Source organism: Stenella coeruleoalba (assembly GCF_951394435.1).
Source record: "Stenella coeruleoalba genome assembly, chromosome: 7".
Lineage (NCBI taxonomy): Eukaryota > Metazoa > Chordata > Mammalia > Artiodactyla > Delphinidae > Stenella > Stenella coeruleoalba.
Window position 1 is genome coordinate 114,587,366 of NC_137153.1, and position 20,096 is coordinate 114,607,461.

Below are 20,096 nucleotides of genomic sequence, written 5' to 3' on the forward strand. Positions count from 1 at the left end.
CTTATAAAAGTGCCGCAGAATGGCTAACAGGTTTCCCAGGGATTCCAGAGTCATCTGGAAGAGCAGTATTTTTCAAAACATTGTCTGTGAACCCCGTGCATCAGAATTCCCACCACTGCTTATTAAAATCGCAGTCAGGAAAAAAAAAAAAAAGAAGATGTGGCACATATATACAATGGAATATTACTCAGCCATAAAAAGAAACGAAATTGAGCTATTTGTAATGAGGTGGATAGACCTAGAGTCTGTCATACAGAGTGAAGTAAGTCAGAAAGAAAAAGACAAATACCGTATGCTAACACATATATATGGAATTTAAGAAAAAAAAATGTCATGAAGAACCTAGGGGTAAGGCAGGAATAAAGACGCAGACCTCCTAGAGAACGGACTTGAGGTTATGGGGAGGGGGAAGGGTGAGCTGTGACAGGGCGAGAGAGAGTCATGGACATATATACACACTAACAAATGTAGTAAGGTAGATAGCTAGTGGGAAGCAGCCGCATGGCACAGGGATATTGGCTCAGTGCTTTGTGACAGCCTGGAGGGGTGGGATAGGGAGGGTGGGAGGGAGGGAGACGCAAGAGGGAAGAGATATGGGAACATATGTATATGTATAACTGATTCACTTTGTTATAAAGCAGAAACTAACACACCATTGTAAAGCAATTGTACCCCAATAAAGATGTTAAAAAAAAATAAAAAATAAAATAAAATTGACTTCTCATTAGAGTAAAAAAAAAAAAATCGCAGTCAGGCTGAATCACAACCTCTGGGAATAGGGCCAGGGAATCTGCATTTTTAGAAAGCTCCCCCCCCCCCCACCCCCGGGGATTCTGATGGACTCTAATAAACACTGCTATTTTCATTGGCATACTAATCACAGCTTATGGGTAGGCCTGAAACCAGCAAAAGGGATTGGTGAGGCTCTAGGGCAGGGGTTGGGCAGTCTTTCTATAAAGGGCCAGAGAGTAAATAGTTTGGGCTTTGCAGGCCCTACAGGTCTCTGTTGCAACTCCTCGACTCTGCCATTGAAACCCAAAAGCAGCCACAGACAGCCTATCACCAAAGCGCGTGGCTGTATCCCAATAAAACTTAGTATTCAAAAACAGGCAGTGCTTGCTGACCCCCATAGGCATCCTGGCCCACCAGCCCTCTGACAGCCCCTTTTGTGTGGGGCTTATTCTTACACTACTTTCTGTTACCTACAGAGAGCTGTACCCATGAAATTAAAATCACCTGTTGTAACAGATAAACCTTGAATCTTAGTGGCTTCAAGCAATCAAAGTTCTTTCTCTCTCATCTCACAGTCCAGTGAGGGTGTGCCTACTTAGGATATTCTGTGTGGTCATTTAGGGACCAGGACTCCTTCGTGGTGCGGCTTCACCCCTCTTGGTCCTCACAGCCAGCGGATGAGGAAAGAAAGCAAGGATTATTCATGGGAAATTTGTATGGGCGTCGTCTGGAAGAGGTACCCATCATTTCTACCCACATTTCACTGGCCAGAATTCTTATTGTTTGGGGTCCAGAAACAGTGATTTCTCAAGCCTGTGAGGCCCTTGGTCTCGAGACTCTCTCTAGTCCCTTCTGTCTTTGCTTGAAATCCATCCAGTTCTAGCCCGGGCTCATCTCTTCCTTGAAAAAACCTTGCTAAGGTCAGCCAGTAGGAGCCAGCCCACGGGTTCACTCTGACCTGTCCAGCCACGTTCCTTGGAGCTGCAGGCTCGGAAGGCACAGGTCCACCTCCTCAGTTACTGTAGGTGCAAGTTTTATCACCAGTTGCTACTCTACAACCTAGATCTCTGTGTCTCCAGCCTCTGAGATGCATTTCCTCCCTGGCTGCTGCCTGCCTGTGAAGCCTGTGCCACGTGTTTTAGGTGTTGCCATGGTAGTAGCACCCCACTGCAAGATACCGACTTCTGTGCTAGTTCAGGTAGCACAGCGGCTTTCACAGGTAGACCCAAACTCTACGTGATTAACACAACTAAATGTGTATTTCTTGCTCACAGCATATTCTAATACAGATGTTCTTAAAGGTATGACCTTCCACTTGGGTTTTTCCTTCTTGGAGCTCTGCCTTCCTCTGGGTCCTCATGGTCCTCTCCACCCTGCTGGCCGCAGGGAAAGAGGGCAGGCACTTCCCACGGCATCCCACAGGCACATCACTTTGGTCTGTATTTTCTTGGCCAGAAATCAGTCATATGGTCACAGTCACTGCAAGAAGGGCTAGGAAATGTAGTCTAGTGACAAGCCCCAGAGGAACAGGAAGTAGGTTTTGGTGTGCACGTAGGCATATCTGCCTCTTGGGCCAGGACTGTCTGGACTGATGGAGTACCGTCCGGGGGCTTATCAGGAAGAAGGTCAACAGGTGGCCTGCCTAGGTGCTCACGAGGGACGTTATCAGGCAGCAGCTAGTGAGATCTGAAAGATGTGCAAATATCTTCACAGACGCAACAAACTTTTACTGCATGTCCACCCTGTGCCCAGCAGTGGGCCAGACTCTGGGGACCTGAGGAGAACAAAACTCCCCTTGGAGCTCGGGGTGATCCCCCTAAACACGACCCTTGTGCTGCTGGGTGCCAAGGGGCCAGAGAGCCTGGGGACAGAGGAGGGGAGTGGGGCGGGTTTTTTAACATGGCTGGTTTGAGTGCCTCCTGCCGCCCTAGAGATGCATCCTGTGTAGTTCAGCCTGCCAGCCACCATTAGCAAGCGCTGTCTCTGCAGTGTATTGGATGAAATGTGATTAGAGGGTAAAAGGGCAGCCGATGGCTGATCTGTTTATCTCTCTCTTGGTTGTTTTCCTAGGACATTGTTTTCCCTCTATGAGGCTTCTAAGGAGGTGGCTGCTCCAGGATGTAGGGTCGTCACCTTTTTTTGTGTTTGTTTCTGGCTGTTGGCAAAGTTAGGGAGCTGGCACTGTGTCTTGGACCCCCCTCTGTGGTGCTGAGGACGGCACAGGGAGGGACCCAGAGCCCGGCATCCTTGCTTTTTTCATGTTGTTGGCCATTTGGGTTAGAAGCCACTGTTGCTGCGGTTGGTGACTGCGTCATGGGCCTGGCGTAACTGATGAGGTGGGCTGAGGTCTGGGCAGACAGCGCTCAGTCAACAGCCATTGAGCATCGGCTCTGTGCCCGACCTCTGTCCAAGCCCGTGGACACTTCCCTCCCCGGAGCCCACTCCCTCTCGGTAACTCGGGGCGCTGGGGAAGGATCTTGAAACTGTTATGTAAGGCAATGGAAGTATCCTCCAGGAGCGTTTTCAAAAAGGGCTAAGAAAATGGGCATAGAGGACATGGCTAACACTGGAGCAGGCCACGGAGGGAAGTTTTTACATCTCTTTCAGAGATTTTTCGGTAGAAAATCATGTCACTAGAAGCAGGAAGGTAGCCTGGGTAAATATCTAGGACACCCTTCCAAGCTGCATTCATTAATTTGTCACATGGTTTCAGCTAAGGCAGTGAGGACTACAAAAGGTTAAATCTCTCCAATACGATGAACTCAGCCATCCCTGTGAAATGGAGGAAGCGGAATACCATTAGACTCTCTAATCTCATTTCTCTCTTGCTGTCCTTCTTGGAGCCTATCAAATAGTGACCTGGCAGAGAGTCAGTTCTGTGGACGTGAAACATCAGAGTCAGTCTCTTTCTGAATGTGCCAACAGGGCTGTAATTTAGAAAATGTAGCCTACCTTTTAAGGAAGGATGAAAAGGTACTAAATGCACCTTTCTTTGCATGTTAGATCCCAAATATTTGGGATATATTAAACACGTAATTCCTGGGGAATTTTATTTTCTGTTTTATTAGAGTATTTGCATGACATATTAGAACCAACTTATTAAAACTGTTTGTATTTGTGGATCTCCGGTGGTTTCATGAGTACTGCTTGAGGTCCTATATATGCCAACTATTCAATAAGATGTGTCTTTTGAGTGTGTAACTATGCATTCAAGATGCAAATGCAGTAACAGTTTTGCCCTTGTTTTAATTACTCTTCCTCAACAATGCATGTGATTTTTCTTATCTGATTTAAGCCTTTTTTGAGGGGAGGGGGTAGGAAAGTATTAGCTACTGCCATGTAAAAAAAACTAAATATACTTGGAAGTTGGAATTTTACATTTTTCTGTTAGTCCTAGTCTGTTTCCATATTGTCATGTTGTCATAAATTAAAGGGGAGGGCGTGGGGCCTACCAGGATTTTGAAGTTTTTTTTTTTCCTCCTATTTAAAGTTTATGTCTCCTGTATAGCATCCCATAATGCTGTTTATTTTTATGCTGAATATTTGGGACAAAGAGCCTCTCTTAAATGAAAGATAATTGCAAGCTTTGTCCCTTGCCTCAAGTTTACTGCAGGTTTTCTCTCCTCGTTGGTTATACAAAATGAAATTATAAACCACCAGTAGCCTGGGAGATGTCAATCGATTCCAAATGACTAAATATTTAATTCAATCATTGCCTGTACTTCCAGGGATGACTCGGGTGTTTTTCTTCTTACTGAGGGCTCCATGCACGCCCGGCTCTGCAATGGCTGCTGAGGACTGTGTCTGTTGCAAGGAGGCTCCCCTGCAGTGAGGAGCTGGGCAAGCCTGTTCCATAGCAGCCCTTTTTGCAAATGGTAGTGGATTTTTGCAGAAGGTTTGTGGCCAGATCGCTATGTATAATACTGATGAAGCATTTTTGTTCCAGCTCTGTCTCGGAAGACCTAGGCTGTAGACGTGGGGATTTCAGTAGGAAACATTATGGATCTGTGGAGCTGGTAAGTTTACACTGTCTGTTCAGTGGTAGAACATTGATTTTGATTTAGAGAGGATCGCCAAGCTCTTCAGATCTTTTGTTGTATATTTACTGTTAGACCATGTGAGTACAGTATAAGGACTGGATGGGAATGAATGACTATTGAAGGGCTATAATAACTTGATCATCTTTATCTGTGTGTTTTTACTGTTACGTACTTTTAATCTGTGTCTTTCAGTGTGTTAAAACATGTGGCTTGGTATTTTTCTCTGTTAATGGTGTTATATAATTAAATAAAATCATTTATGAATTAAGAAAGGTAGCATTTGTTTTTATGTTATCTTGTTCCTAAAAGTTTCTAAATCTAGTTTTTGAGGTTTAAATATTATTGTAATACATATTCTGATTTTTCTGTACCTTTGCTCTCTGGGTATGTGATAGGAGTTAGAATATTTATGAGCTCTTTTTTTTCCTGTTAAAAGTATATGTGTTGGGCTAGATAAATGACTGTGATAGGTAATAGATATCTGGAATGAAAATATCCATATTTTCTTTAATGAGAGAGATTGGGGATTGTGTTATGATTTTTTTTAATTGTATGCTTTCATTTTAAAAGAGGCATAATGAAGGCATATCATAGCCTCAGTTTTTTAAAAGACAGAATTGTGAGTTCTTTTCCCACAAGAAAAGAACAAATTGCATGGAAATTTGAACAAATTTTCAGGAAAATGTGCTCATAAGATTCTCTTGGTTATTAAAACATTAAATTTATTATTTCTGTCTATTTACAAAAACTGAGTTGATGGGATCCATTTGTATAGTACCCAGTTATCCCCGATTAATATAAGCTGCATTCTTGCAGGGTTTAAAAAGTAAAAAAAAATTATGCCAGAATCATGTACCAGTAGCATTCTACTTGAATTCAAGCATACATTACAGGTTTGACTGTGTACCTGCCCCAGGTATATTCCTGAAAATATGCGTTAAGTAAAAGATTTGGTCCTTGTTCTCAGGGTGCTTACTGTCCTCCAGCTGGGCAGATAAGATATACATAATATATCTAAAGAATGAATTTAGTCACGTGAAAGATGCACTGGTTGATTCAATCAATGCCTGTTCTGTGTGAGTCACTGGTGACACCATGCCAACTCAGACCACCACCTCTCCTGAAAGAGCATGTGCGTAATTATAATTCAGAGTGGGAATTGGTAAATATTGTGAGAAGCACACAGATAGGGCCTGGTGGGGGTTGGGAAAAGGAGGGAGCAACCCATTCTAGCCAGGCATCTCGGGGAAGCAGCCTGGAAGGCCTTATGGGGGCTGTGGGATGTGGGTTGGTGGCAAGGAAGACAGACAGTAGATATTTGCACACTGCAAGATTCTTGGCAGTGATGATTCGAAGGGCAGCAAGCAAATGGTCCTGCCCAAGCAGAGAGTGTAGGGCAGCAGAGCATAGTGGTTACACAACAGCTAGGCTTTGGACTCAAACAGGCCTGCATTCACATACCAGTTCCATCACTTATTATCTTTGTAAACATCTCTGAACCCCAGGGGTGCCTAAGAGCTTGTGCTCTGAATTCATTCTTGTTTCATCATTTACTAGTTGTATGATCTGGAACTTCTTTGAGCCTCAGTTTTCTCATCTATGAAATGGGGTTTATTAATATTATCTACCTTATAGGGTTGTCAGGAGGATTAAATGAGATGATGCACGTAAGCACAGTCCCTGTTAACTAGCTATAGCAACAAAGATGAAATTTGGTAGCAAAAGTAGGACCTTGACTCTTAGGTAAAGACTTGAACGTGATCTAATGAGTATGGAGCTCTGTAAACAATGAGAGTGGTGTCTGGGGGAGACAACGTAGGTGTGTAGAATGGACCCTTTATAGACTTGTGGAAATCACAGAATATCAGACTGGGAACGTACTTCAGAGCAGCAGTTTCAAGCTTGAACAGGCATCAGAATCACCTGGAGAGTTTATTAAAACAAATTGCTGGATCCCACCCCCAGAGTTTCAAGTTCAGTAGGTTGGGGTTAACCTAGATTTTGCACTTCTAACAAGCTCCCAGATGATGTTGATGCCGCTGGTGGCAGGACCACCCTTGAAGAAACCCTGCCTTACTGAATCCTAGACTAGGCATCAGTTATCCCCAGCCTGATGAGGCAGCTCATTGAGCAAAAGTTCTTCAATCCATCTGTTCAGGTTTTTACTCTAGAGCCACGATTTTGTGTGTGTGTGTGTGTGTGTGTGTATGTGTTTATAACTTTTTAAATATTATAAAGTAACTTTTAAATACATTTTAAAATTCCATGTGTAATTTCACCACCTTGAATCAAGTATTTTCTTCTCCTTTGGTACCTTCCAATTTTTATAGCTCCAAAGCCATTTCTACATGGCTGTAATCAAATTATACATTTACTTTCGCATTCCTCTTTTTTCATTTAATTGTATTTTGTAACTGTCTTCTTGTCATGTAGTCTTTGAAGTTACCATTTTAATCGGTGCATGATAGCCCAACAAGGTGATAAACAATTATCTGTGGAACAGTTTCCTTCCTTTTGTAGAATCAGGTTGTTTCTAGTTTTCCCACGTTAGAAATGACATGCGCTAGAGGCTGCAATGGTTCAGAAAGATGCAGTGAGCAAGTTCCAGTTTTGCCATCTGAGGATCTCTTGAAATTCTGACTCCAGTGTTTTAGGGAGGAGACATTTTCTCTCGCCTATGAACGGCAGAGTATTATTAAATTAAAAACCATTTTATTGGGGCTTCCCTGGTGGCGCAGTGGTGGAGGGTCCGCCTGCCGTTGTGGGGTATGTGGGTTCGTGCCCCGGTCCGGGAGGATCCCGCATGCCGCGGAGCGGCTGGGCCCGTGGGCCATGGCCATTGAGCCTGCGTGTCCGGAGCCTGTGCTCCGCAGCGGGAGAGGCTGCAGCGGTGAGAGGCCCGCGCACCGCAAAAAAAAAAAACAAAACATTTTATGCGTCCTAAGTTCATGAGAAGGCGAGTTTAATTTTTCTTACACCTGGTTTGATGAATATTGTTGGGAACCCAATCGATCTTGGGTGTCCTGGAACTCAGACTTTGTAAAGAGGTCCTTAGGATTCTGTAAAATTGAAATTTTAGCATGAACTTCTTCTGACCTTCGGGAAATTAGGTAGAAGTCCTTGTGAAGAAGGAGATCGGCCGTTCAAATCAGCAGTGAGGGCAGATGCAGGGGCTTGGTTCCTAGGTTTCAACTGGGTATACGTTTGGTGAGAGACTGTGGAGCTCAGATCTGTACTGACTCACAGGAGAGTTTCTCAGCCCTGATTCAACAGCTGTGTGTTGAAGTCTCCCGCCATGGGGCAGGCACGGTGCCGGGCACTGCGAGAGAAGGAAAAAACCAGTTGTTCTGCTCTCCTGGAGCTGGAGATAGTCTAGCTTTAGAAACCAACGGCCTCAAACTTTGAGTCTCCAGGCCATGTGTGTCTTAGCTGCCCCCAGCTGTGTTCCCTGCCTTAATCAGGGATGGTTTCCTCGCAAAGAAGGGAGATCCACTGGGTCCAGCTCAGGTATAAAGTAATGCATGGAAAGGGTGTGGGTGAATCTCCCCAGAATGCAGTGCAGGAAGCACAGCTGGGCCCCATGTGACTGGGAAGCCATCAAGCAGCTATTCTCGTTTCTCTCCAGTCCCTGTGATTTCTCAGCTTCACTCTTCTCTGCGTGTCGATACCAATCTCCTCTCTGCACGCCAGCTTCCCCGAAAGCACAGTTGCCTCTCTCCAGTCCATTTTTTCCCAGCAGCGGTGGGTTTTTTTTTAATACTTCTTTTTATCATGGTAAAATATACACAACATAAAATTTACCATTTTTAAGTGTACAATTCAGGGCCATTATGTACATCCACAGGGTTATGCAACCATCACCACTACCCACTTTCAGAACATTTTTCATCATCCCAGATAGACACCGTACCCATAAAACAATGACTCCCCATTCCCCCCTCTCCCCAGCCCCTCGCAACCTCTGTTCTATCTTCTGTCTCTGTGAACTTGCCTATTCTACATATACATGTAAGTGGAATTACACAATTTTTGTCCTTTTGATTTATGATTTATTTCACTTGGTGTAATATTTTCAAGGTTCATCCATGTTGTAGCATGTATCAGAATTTCATTCCTTTTTATGGCTGAATAATGTTTCATCATGTGTATATACCGCATTTTGTTTATTCACCTATTGACGGATGCTTGGGTTGGTTCTACTTTTTAGCTATTGTGGATAATGTTATTGTGAACATTGTTACACAAGTATGTGCTTGAGTCCCTGCTTTTAATTCTTTTGGGTATGTTAACTAGGAGTGGAATTGCTGGATCTTGTGGTGATTCTATTTTTCACTTTTTGAGGCACTCTCAAACTAGTCTCAGAGTGGCTGCACCACTTTACATCATTCCCACAGCAGTGCCCCAGGGCTTCAGTTCCTCCACGTTCTCACCAACACTTGTTATTTTCCTTTTTTTTAATAACCATCCTAACAGGTATGAAGTAGTATCTCGTTGTTTTGATTTGCCTTTCACTAATGATTAATAATGTTGAGCATCTTTTCATGTGCTTATTGGCCATTTGTATATCTTCTTTGGAGAAATGGTATTCAAGTCCTTTGCCCATTTTTAAATTGGGTTGTTTGTTTTGTTGTTGTCGAGTTTTAGGAGTTCTTAATATAGTCTGGATATTAATCCTTTATCAGATATATATGATTTGCAAATATTTTCACCTATTATGTGGGCTGTACTTTTATTCTGTTGACAATGCCCTTTGATGCACAAAAGTTTTTAAATTTTCATGAAGTCCAGTTTATCTATTTGTTTCTCTTGTGGCCTGTGCTTTTGGTGTTTGTATCCAAGAAATCATTGCCAAATCCAATGTCATGAAGATTTCCCCCTATGTTTTCCTTTAAGAGTTTTATAGTTGTAGCTTTTACATTTATGTCTTTGATCCACTTTGAGTTAAGTTTTGTATATGGTATAAGGTAAGGGTCCAACTTCATTCTTTTGCATGTGGATGGATGTTCAGTTTTCCCAGCATTATTTGTTGAAAGGACTGTCCTTTTCCCAGTGAATGGGAAATCCTTTCACTTGGCATCCTTGTCGAAAATCAATTGATTATGTATACAAGGGTTAATTTCTAGGATTTCTCTTCTGTTTCATTGATTTATATGTCTGTCCTTATGCCAGAGTGATGTTTTAAAATGTTGACAATACAATATCCTTTCTTTCTTAAATCCCTTCTGTGGCCCATTACACTGCAAGCCCAGACCTTTTACAAAGCCCTACAAGATCCTGCGTGCTCCCTGTTCTACCTTCCTCTCCCACCGTCTCTCATGCTACTCACCGTGCTTCAGTGGCCTGATTTTGGTCTCTAGAACAATTTGAATTCCTCCCTGTTCTTTGCACTTACTATTCTCTCTTCGAGCTGTTCTCTAACTCAGCATCCTCTTTATTTTCTCAGTGGTGTTTATCACAATTTATTTTTTTTTAATATTTATTTGGCTGTACCGGGTCTCAGTTGTGCCACGTGGAATCTTTGTTGCGGCATGCGGGATTTTTTTAGTTACGGCATGCAGGATCTTTAGTTGCTGCATGTGGGATCTAGTTCCCTGACCAGGGATCGAACCTGGGCCCCCTGCATTGGAAGAACGGAGTCTTAACCACTGGACCACCAGGGAATTCCCACAATTGATATTTATTTGTTTACTAACTACTCTCTCATCCACTAGAGGTGAGGATGGGAACCATGTCTACCTTGTTCATTGTTGGATTTCTAGGTCCTGGCAAGGCCCTGGCACATACAAAGTTCTCATTCACTGTTTTTTATTACTAAATTGATTTCTAGTCCCCCAATCCCCTGGTCTTGCAGCCCTTTCGCCCCTCATAGTCATAGGGTGAAGGGTTCATTCTTGGACCCTAATTTCTTAGATTCAGGTATCTATCCCTGATTCAAACAGTTGAGTTCAGGGTAGTGGGATCATGTGGTATAAACACGGCCTCCTAGACCCACATCCTCAGCAAAGTTTGTGGATAGGGCAGATTCTCTCTGAAAAGGATATAGAGAAAAATCAGTTTCAAAGAGCATGAGCTGGGAAGGAGGCCTCAAATGTGTCTGCAATATTTCCTCTTATAGTAGATGATTTAAAAGCTCAAACTAAAAGCACCTGGCTAAAATGTCATCTTCTGCCAGTGGACTATTATCCCTGACACTTTTTTAATCCCATAAACAATGATATGGATTATAAACTCTCTAAAAATAGGAATCATGGCTCTTCATTTACCTCTGTGTCCCTCATCCCAACCACAATGCTTAGCATTAGTAACTTAGTAAATATTAATTGAATGAATGAATGGTTCAATTTGGTTGGAATTAGAGAGTAGCCTAACCCGTCAAAAATAAAGAAGGAAAAACGAGCTTCTTTGATTCCCTCCTCCCCAGTATAGACTCTTCAGCTTGCAGTGCATTCCATCTGAAACATACGCCGTTTTTTCTTCTTGATGAATTGAAAGTCTGGTCTGTCGTGGCAGCATTCTAAGCAAGGCACAGCTATTACCCCATCGACCATTCTTCTTTACTTTATATCGAAATCTGTCAGGATAAGATTGTTTGTAGTTTTTACTGATCTTTCCTTGGCCTTTGACTCAATGGGTAAGAAACTGCTATGGGCGCCATATGGACCTCTCCGCTGCCCAGCCCAGCTGCTGAGCCTTATATAACCCCACATCTGGATACTTCTGGGGAAGGTCTGGATGAAACAGGGTGGTATATTGTCCATTCCTTTTAAAACTTGTACCCTAATGACTCAAGCCTGCATTTGGATCAGCTGCATGTTCCCCTGGTATATCAGAGAGACACATATAAATGTGACTCTGTGAGGATAGCGTGGGTTTGTTTTATGAACTCAGGGTGGCCTCAAAGGACGTCTGGCTGTACTGAGCACAGCCCAAAGAGAGGTTTATCATGCACTTGGTTGGCATCTGCAGATCTTAACATTGGAGGTTTTGACTATGTGAAGATCTTTGAAGTCTGATGTGTAGTAATTTGTATTTTTGCTCAGGCACAAACTTGAATTACGCCTGTGGGACTATTGTGCAGAAACACGACTCTTGGCTAATGAGTGATTTAGCTAGCTGCCTGCCCAGCATCCCTAATACTCTACAGGGTTGAGTAGGCTTTTTGTTTTCAGAGGCATTTTATGGGAGAATTATATTCTATGTAGTATCACTAAATTGAGAGATGAGTGACGGTACCAGCATATTTCCCTTAGGAACATCAAAACATCAAGACTTCTACATTCTACAACTAGAGTCATAATTTTGGCAGATGTTCTCTGATATTTAACTGTCTTATATTTAAGGCTTTGATAGCTGGTTGACTCATGTAGGTACTGCAAGGGATAACATTCATCTGGAGTTATCGGTGAGTTAACGTGGTTGAAAACTCTGGTGCTCTTGTTAATATTTTTGATGCCCTTGTGGATGATCAATAATGCCGACATGGAACCTTTTCCAGGCTAAAATTATTGCAACCATTTTCGGTAATGTAGAACTTTAAGACCTCACTCAGATAATTATTTATGCATGAGAATGGAGCCAGAAATCTTATATTATGATTATTATTTTATTATTATTATCAGTTTTGCTGTTTACTGAATGCTTACTGTGTACCAGTGACTGGGCTAAGTACTTTAGACGCATTTACCTATTTAATCCTCGCAAACGACTATAGGCAGTAGGTGTTATTGGATTGCTCCACACCCTGTGGATGCTCAGAAGACATTTGTGGACATTGAATGGATTCCCGTTTATCAGACGATCTCAGAGATCCCACGGCTAGTGAGTGTAGAGGTGACGCTTAAGCCCAGGTCTGTCTGACTCCAAGAGCCCCTGTGCTAAATCTCTCAGTCTACGAGCCTGTGCTGTCATAGCTCTAACACGTATAGGCTGTTTCCTAAGGCAGTTGGATTGATTGTTAGAGCAAACATCTCTGCCCTTAATCAACAGCATAGAGTAGCTCTGCTTGAGGTTTTAGCTCAAATACATAATTTCGAACTCTCTTAGGTCCAAGTCTTAACAAAAGCTTGATTTTAAGAAGAATGTTCATCAAGAATCACCTAAGAGATGTCCATGCCATAAATGGTTTAAATGTAATTTCTGGATTAGGCCCAACCATAAGGTAGCTGCAAACACTTAGCCTGCCTTTCTTGGCCCCTCTTAGTCTTGCTTTTCTTGATCTGTGCCTTGGTGTTACGCCTTTAACTTGCACCGATGGACAGAGCAGGAAAAAGCCATATGGATCTGGATGGTGCGTCTCTTGCAGGAAGGTCTTGAGGATTTTTCTCAAGGATTTTTCACTGTCTGTCACACAGTGTCTCCTTTAAGAGGGCCTGTGAGAAAAGTTTTCCCAGGGCCAAAAAGCAGCTTTGTTGTTAACCTTATAGGCAGTAGGAATCCTCTAAATGGCTGGCTGGGTTTTTTCCTCTTTGCATTGGCCTCTAGGAAGCTCAGGACCCTATTTATGGCTTGCTTCTAACAGCCTTAAAGGACTTTATAACATGCAGCCTAAACTTATTCTCTTGTTTCCAGGTTATTTGCCCACATCTAATTTTCCCTTGTTCTGAATTTGTTCTGTATCTAATTTTCTTCTTTGAGTGAGATACATTTCAGTAAGCTGCTTTAAATCTCTTCTAAAAAATAAGGTAGAGCATAAATTAAAAAAAAAAATCTGTGTTCAGCTTCTAGCCCTTAACAGCATATCCTCTGTCCCCCATTGATGGTAGCTTAGTTTATAGAATGGTTTTGACCCTTGTCTCCTCCCTACCCTACTTTTTGATTAGTGCTTTCATGAACTATTTTCCTAGGATCAACAACACCTGGGGAGAATTAGCATCACCTGCCCAGCCATTTGGTGACCACCTAGAGCACTGAGCCCTGTGTTAATGGTCTGGATAATTGGGGTCCAAAAGTCTTCCAAATCAGCTGGCTAAACACACACTGTAATCAGAATACCAGACAAGTCCTCCAACTTTTCCAGGCAAAATCAACTCTGGAAACAGCCATTTCAATGATATTTGGCACCAGCATGCTCTCTAGTTTCAGAACTAGGACTGCAGACGCTCCACTTCCTCCTGGGTAGCGGCGGGCCTGGGTAGCTCACGCTGGGTTCCTCGTGGCCGCACAAGTCTCCCATTCCTGTGCAGCCCCACGTCCTCCTCCGGGTGACCCTCTCTGCTGCCGCGGCGCCCTCAGCTCAGTTCATGACCTCTGGCTCCTACACCTGCTGCTGGAACCCTGGGGTCTTTGTTTTGTGACTCCAGTGGTCTTCACCTGGTGGGATATAGCACTCTACTGGACTATAAAAATACTTTCAAATTTTGGGCTTCCCTGGTGGCGCAGAGGTTGGGAGTCCACCTGCCGATGCAGGGGACACGGGTTTGTGCCCCGGTCCGGGAAGATCCCACATGCCGTGGAGCGGCTGGGCCTGTGAGCCATGGCCGCTGAGCCTGCGCGTCCGGAGCCTGTGCTCCGCAACCGTAGAGGCCACAACAATGAGAGGCCCGCGTACCGAAAAAAAAAAAACTTTCAAATTTTGATCAATGTACAACAGTTTATATTTTGTTTACCCAGAGCTACAAACTGTTAACATATTGTTTATTGGTTAATTCTTCACAGCAAACCTAGTTTTCTATCTTGATTGTGGTCTCTTGTATACTCTGGAGGTAAAATTCTCAAGTGTGTCTCAAACACCCAGTCTTTCTTTAAGTGTCTGCTTGATAATATCTGTTGCCTCTCACAACTTGCTTGTGCCAAAGTGACCTCTGCCCTACACCAGGTCCTGTCACGTGCCCAGCTCAACTTTTAGTAAGACAGACCAGGCTCAGCGGTATGTATCGTCAGTTGTAGCAAAAATAAATTTTAAGCTTGATCAAAAATATATAATGTTGGGGACTTCCCTGGTGGCGCAGTGGTTGAGAATCCACCTGCCGCTGCAGGGACACGGGTTCGTGCCCCGGTCTGGGAAGATCCCACATGCCGTGGAGCGGCTAGGCCCGTGAGCCATGGCTGCTGAGCCTGCGCGTCCGGAGCCTGTGCTCCACAACGGGAGAGGCCACAACAGTGAGAAGCCCGCGTACGACAAAACAAACAAATATATATATATATATATATATATATATATATAGTGTTGGGACTTCCCTAGTGGCGCAGTGGTTAAGAATCCGCCTGCCAATGCTGGGGACATGGGTTCGAGCCCTCGTCCGGGAAGATCCCATGTGCCGCGGAGCAACTAAGCCCGTGCGCCACAGCTACTGAGGCTGCATGCCACAACTACCAAAGCCCGCATGCCTAGAGCCCATGCTCTGCAACAAGAGAAACCACCACAACGAGAAGCCTGCGCACCGCGATGAAGAGTAGCCCCCGCTCTCCGCAACTAGAGAAAGCCTGCTTGCAGCAACAAAGACCCGATGCAGCCATAAATAAATAAATAAATTTATTTAGAAATATATATATATAATGTTATATACCTTTGTATACTGCTCTTATGAATACAAAATACTTTCAGTTTTCTGAAAGGTATTTTTAAGAACCTGTGTTTACTTCTGAATTCAGGCAGGCCTGCCATCAAAAATGTAGCACTTAACAGCCATGAACACAGACCCAAGAATTTGAAAAACACCCTTTTACTTCTTTTAGTGCTGTTACCTTGAAAATGAATCTTACTTTTTTGCCAGCCTTTCACCATGTGGGCTCTGAACAGTCATAGCTCTTCGTTAGACCCTCAGAACCAAGTCTAATGCTTTTAACTTATTAGCTGCCCCCCCGGTAGGCAACTTGGGACAAATTTCCCCGGGGGTATGGGACCCAGAGCATTTGAGGCTTCTTTCGGGTCTTTCTCCTGTCTCGGGGCAAGTCCCTATCTTGTTGGGGTGCACATCACATCCATTCCGTGGGTTGGAGCAGCTTCACCCTCTTCGTAGGAGAGGAGAATATCTGTGATTTTAAAATTTGCTCCCCTTTTTTCCCCCACTGGGTGAAGTTAGGGAAAGTCACGCCCAAATCCAGTGTAGCCTCTGCTGTGACTGACTTACCAAAAAGGGCTCCCAGTTTCATGCCACAACGAATATTCTTATTTTTATATTGAACTATTTTACATATTTAATTAAAGCAGTTACTTTGGGCTCCTTTATATGTAAGAAAAGGATGGTATGCTTTTTGGCCTCAGCTTTTTAATTGGTATTTCGCAGTTATCACTGTGTTGCAGTCTTTTAAAATATAATCTCAGGCTGTGTTTGCTTAATAGATGTGAAGACTTTTTAATTACGTTGGGAGTACATTTCAGCCACTCTAAATTCTCCTTTTGATCCCCGCGATAGTTCCACAAATTCCCTTGCAGATTCGCCTTTGGATGCTTCCCCTTCTTGTTCCCACTGAGCCTGCTCTTGCCAAAGTCACCAGAGACCTTTCTGCTACCAAATCCAGGTGACGCGTTTAGTCTTTAGCTCACGGGCCCACTCTGCACATGCGCCCTGTTAAAACTTTCCCCTCCCTTGGCTTCTGCGCCTCTGCTCTCCCGTACTTCTCTTTCTACCTCCCTACGGCACCGTCTCAGCTTCTTTTAGGGAGCTCTTCTCGTCTGCCTGGCCCTTGAATTTGGTTGCTCCTCAGGGTTCTCTTCTCACTCTGTCTGCTCTCCCTCGTCATCTTTCCTATCCCCATGGCTTCAGGTACTGTCTTTAGGCTGGTGACTCACAGATCCGTATATTCTTCCCAGGTCTCTGTCCACAGCATATAGGACCACCTGCCCAAATGTCCACTGGACATTGCCATGGGCAGTTGAACCTTAAAACGCCCACTACAGAACTCACCGTCGCTGCTCTTTGCCCACCCACCCCACTGGGTAAATGGCTCTACCTTTCCTTCCGTTGCTAATATCAGAAACCAGGAGCTCACCCATAGCCCACATCCAGTCTCTTACCAAATCCTATTGGTTATATGTTCTCAACAGATTTCATGGGTAAGTTGCTCTTATTCACATGGATGTGCACTCACAATGCCAGTCTTTTGAGGAGATGATAGACAGATAGATAGATAGATAGATAGACATATATACGTATATATATGTATGCATGGAAATAGGTATTATGTATATGTACTAATGTAAATTTCACAACTACCTGATGGGGTATAGATACTTTTGCTACCCTCATTTTATAGATGAGGTAACTGAAGTTCAAAGAGATTAACTTGTCCAAAGTCACACAACTAGTAAGTTGCAGAGCTTGTCCCCCTGTCTTATGCACAGTAGGTTGTAGTTATTTAAAAGTTCTGTGATCTCCCCATTGTTATAGGCTGCGCTCCAATGCCCCTCATACCTTACGGCGCATAAAAATCACTTGAGGAATTTGTTTAACATTCAGGCTCTGATTTGACATGTCTGGAGTGAACCAAATAGTGTGCATTTCTTTTACAAGCTTCCATTGTGAAAGTGACTTTTAATTCCTTATATGTTTCTCATTTGATCTCTTAAGGAGATAGGAATAGGAAAAGGACAGGCGTGTTTGCTTCTATGAACTCCCTTTTTGGAGTGACATTTGTGTCATTTCCTCCTTCTCCGAGCTTCCGGCAGTTTTTCTTGGTCTCCCTGACTTCTCAAAGATTCCATTCAACAAGTTTTGATAAGAACATCCAGTTTGTCAGAATTCTCAGCTGTAGTTAACCTGATTCTGGGGGATGATTTCCTTAATGCTACAAAGAGTACTTTCCCAAATGTCCCACTCTGTCAGCATCATACTTATGCTTTCAAACAAATAACAACAACAACAAAACAACAACAAAAAGCCAAAGCCTTCACATCTCTCCTTTGCTTATGGAATAGAGCTTTTAGCTTTCCAAAAATGCCTCCAACCAATCTTTGGAGCCTTCACGCCCCTGGCCCATGATCCAGCCAAATAGGCCTTTACTCACCGTCACCCAGGCCTCTGGGGCTTTTTTATGCCTCTCAGTCCTTCTAAAATGCCTTCTTGAAATACGCCTCTACCAGGGCTGTTTTCCATGTAGCCTTACCTGATTCCCCTATGGGAAAACCATCTTTCACTCTTTAGAACCCTGCAATTCTTTGCATTTCTCTATGGCACCTGTCATATTTTACACTGAAATTATTTGTGTGCATTTCTTATACCTTTTCAGTGAGCAGAACTCATGGTTCTTCTTTGTTGTATCCCCAGTGGCATCTAGCTCACTGCCAAATGTCTATGTATTAGCTAAAATATCAATTTTGCTAAAAATCTGGTGTCTGATCAATTTTTTTCTTTTCTTAAATTTTTAGATTACTTTCCAGTCTCTGTGTGTGTATGTGCACATGCATGCCGATATACTTTTAAACATACTTTTCTGATTTTAAAAGGAATACATGCTCATTATAGAAAATTTGAAATATAGTGAAAAAGCACTGGAAAATTAAATTAGTCTGTAATCCTACCACCTATGGATAATCACTATTAAGATTTAGTGTGTCCCTTTAGTAATTAAATTTATATACAGAACAGTTTTATAAATTTTTTGTGCTTCTTTACTTAAAAACAAAGTAGTCTCTTTTTGAAGACATAGATACTCTTCCGCAAACAACTTTGTCTTCCTTCCATCTAAATCTCTTATTTCTTCTGTATGTCTGATTGGCTACACACTGGCTAGGACTCCAGAACCATAGTAAATATCATGGTTGCAGGCATCCTTCTCCTGCAATTCCAAGTAAGTTTTTTAGGCAGTATGTGAGGGTTATCTTTTCTCAATCATTGTGTGTCTGAGAATGTCTTGAGCTATGCCTTCCATAAGAGCAGCTTGGTTGGTTTTTAATTTCTGAGTCATCACCTTTCTCTCTTAAAAATTCACATGTTGGGGACTTCCCTGGTGGCACAGTGGTTACGAATCCGCCTGCCAATGCAGGGGACACAGCTTCGATCCCTGGTCCGGGAAGATCCCACGTGCTGTGGAGCAACTAAACCCACGTCCCACAATTACTGAGCCTGTGCTGTAGAGCCTGAAAGCCACATCTACTGAGCCTGCGTGACACAACTACTGAAGCCCACGCGCCTAGAGCCCGTGCTCCACAACAAGAGAAGCCAGTGCAATGAGAAGCCTGCGCACCACGACGAAGAGTAGCCCCCACTCGCCGCAACTAGAGAAAGCCCGCGCGCAGCAACGAAGACCCAACGCAGCCGAAAATAAATAAATTTATTTTTCAAAAAAAATTCACAAATTTTGATCTGTTACTGTATTGCTTTCCTAGGCCTGCCGTAACAAATTACCACAAACTGAATGGCTTAAAACAACAGAAATTTATTCTCTCGTAGTTCTGGAGGCTAGAAGTCTGAAGTCAAGATGTTGGCAGGGCCACACTCCCTCTGAAGGTTCGAGGGAGAAATCCTCCCTTGCCTCTTCCAGCTTCCATGGTTACCAGCAATCCCTGACATCCTTTGGCTTGTAGCTGCATCACTCCAATCTCTGCTTCACATGGCCTCCTGACCTGCATTTCTGTAACTGTGTCTCCCTCTTTTCTCTTATAAAGACACCAGCCATTGGACTTAGGTCCCACCCTAATTCAGTGACCTCATCTTAACTTATTTAATTACATCTACAAAGGTCCTCTTTGCAAATAAGAGCGCATTCTGAGGTTCCAGGTGGATGTAAAGTGGCGGTAGGGGGCGGGGAACACCATTCAAACCAGTACAGTTACTTTCTGCCCTTTAGTGTTCAGAAAGAAACCTGAGACAGTTTAGTTTATTTTCTTTTTCGGAAACCTTTCCTGCCTGGATCTTTCTCAAACCTTCATCTTTATTCTTTTATTTTAAAAATGTTTCCCATAGTTTCTCTGTGTCTTTCTCTTCTCACCAAGTTTTCCCAAAATATTGCATCTTTGCAAATCTTGGACCCAGGTCTTACGTCACGGGTGAATATTTTCTTCAGATAGATCTTTGATTATTGCTCATTTTTTCCCCTTGAAACGATAAGGAAGATCTTTTTTCTGTCCTCTGTAGCTGTCTTTTCTTTCTCATTATTTTCATTTTGTTTTGTGCCTCTTCATTTTGGAAAGGCATCTCAAATGATAAACATCCTACTGTCTCTGTTTTCTACAGTAAATGTTTTGCTTTCCTCCTCCAATGAGGATTTTAATCCTACATTTGCATATTTTGTCCTCTTTTATCTTGCCCGCTTCCACAAGCTTTATACGCTTGTTGCAAAAATTGTCTTCTGTCTTATTGAGGACAACTGCTTTTCTAAACTTTTATTTTGGTTTCATAGTAAAAAATGATGAGCTTCCTTTTTTAGTTTTCAGGATCATATGTA

The 20,096-nt window shown here is 43.0% G+C and overlaps 1 protein-coding gene across 1 annotated transcript in view; it reads left to right on the forward strand.

Moving 5' to 3' along the window:
* The window catches only part of GARNL3 (GTPase activating Rap/RanGAP domain like 3), a 152,508-nt gene that overhangs the window by 39,881 nt on the left and 92,531 nt on the right, over nucleotides 1-20,096 (forward strand). Inside the window, exon 3 of the mRNA XM_079927851.1 lies at nucleotides 4,679-4,748. Within this exon, the coding sequence (XP_079783977.1) occupies nucleotides 4,679-4,748 (70 nt within the window). The remainder of the gene's footprint in view (nucleotides 1-4,678; nucleotides 4,749-20,096) is intronic.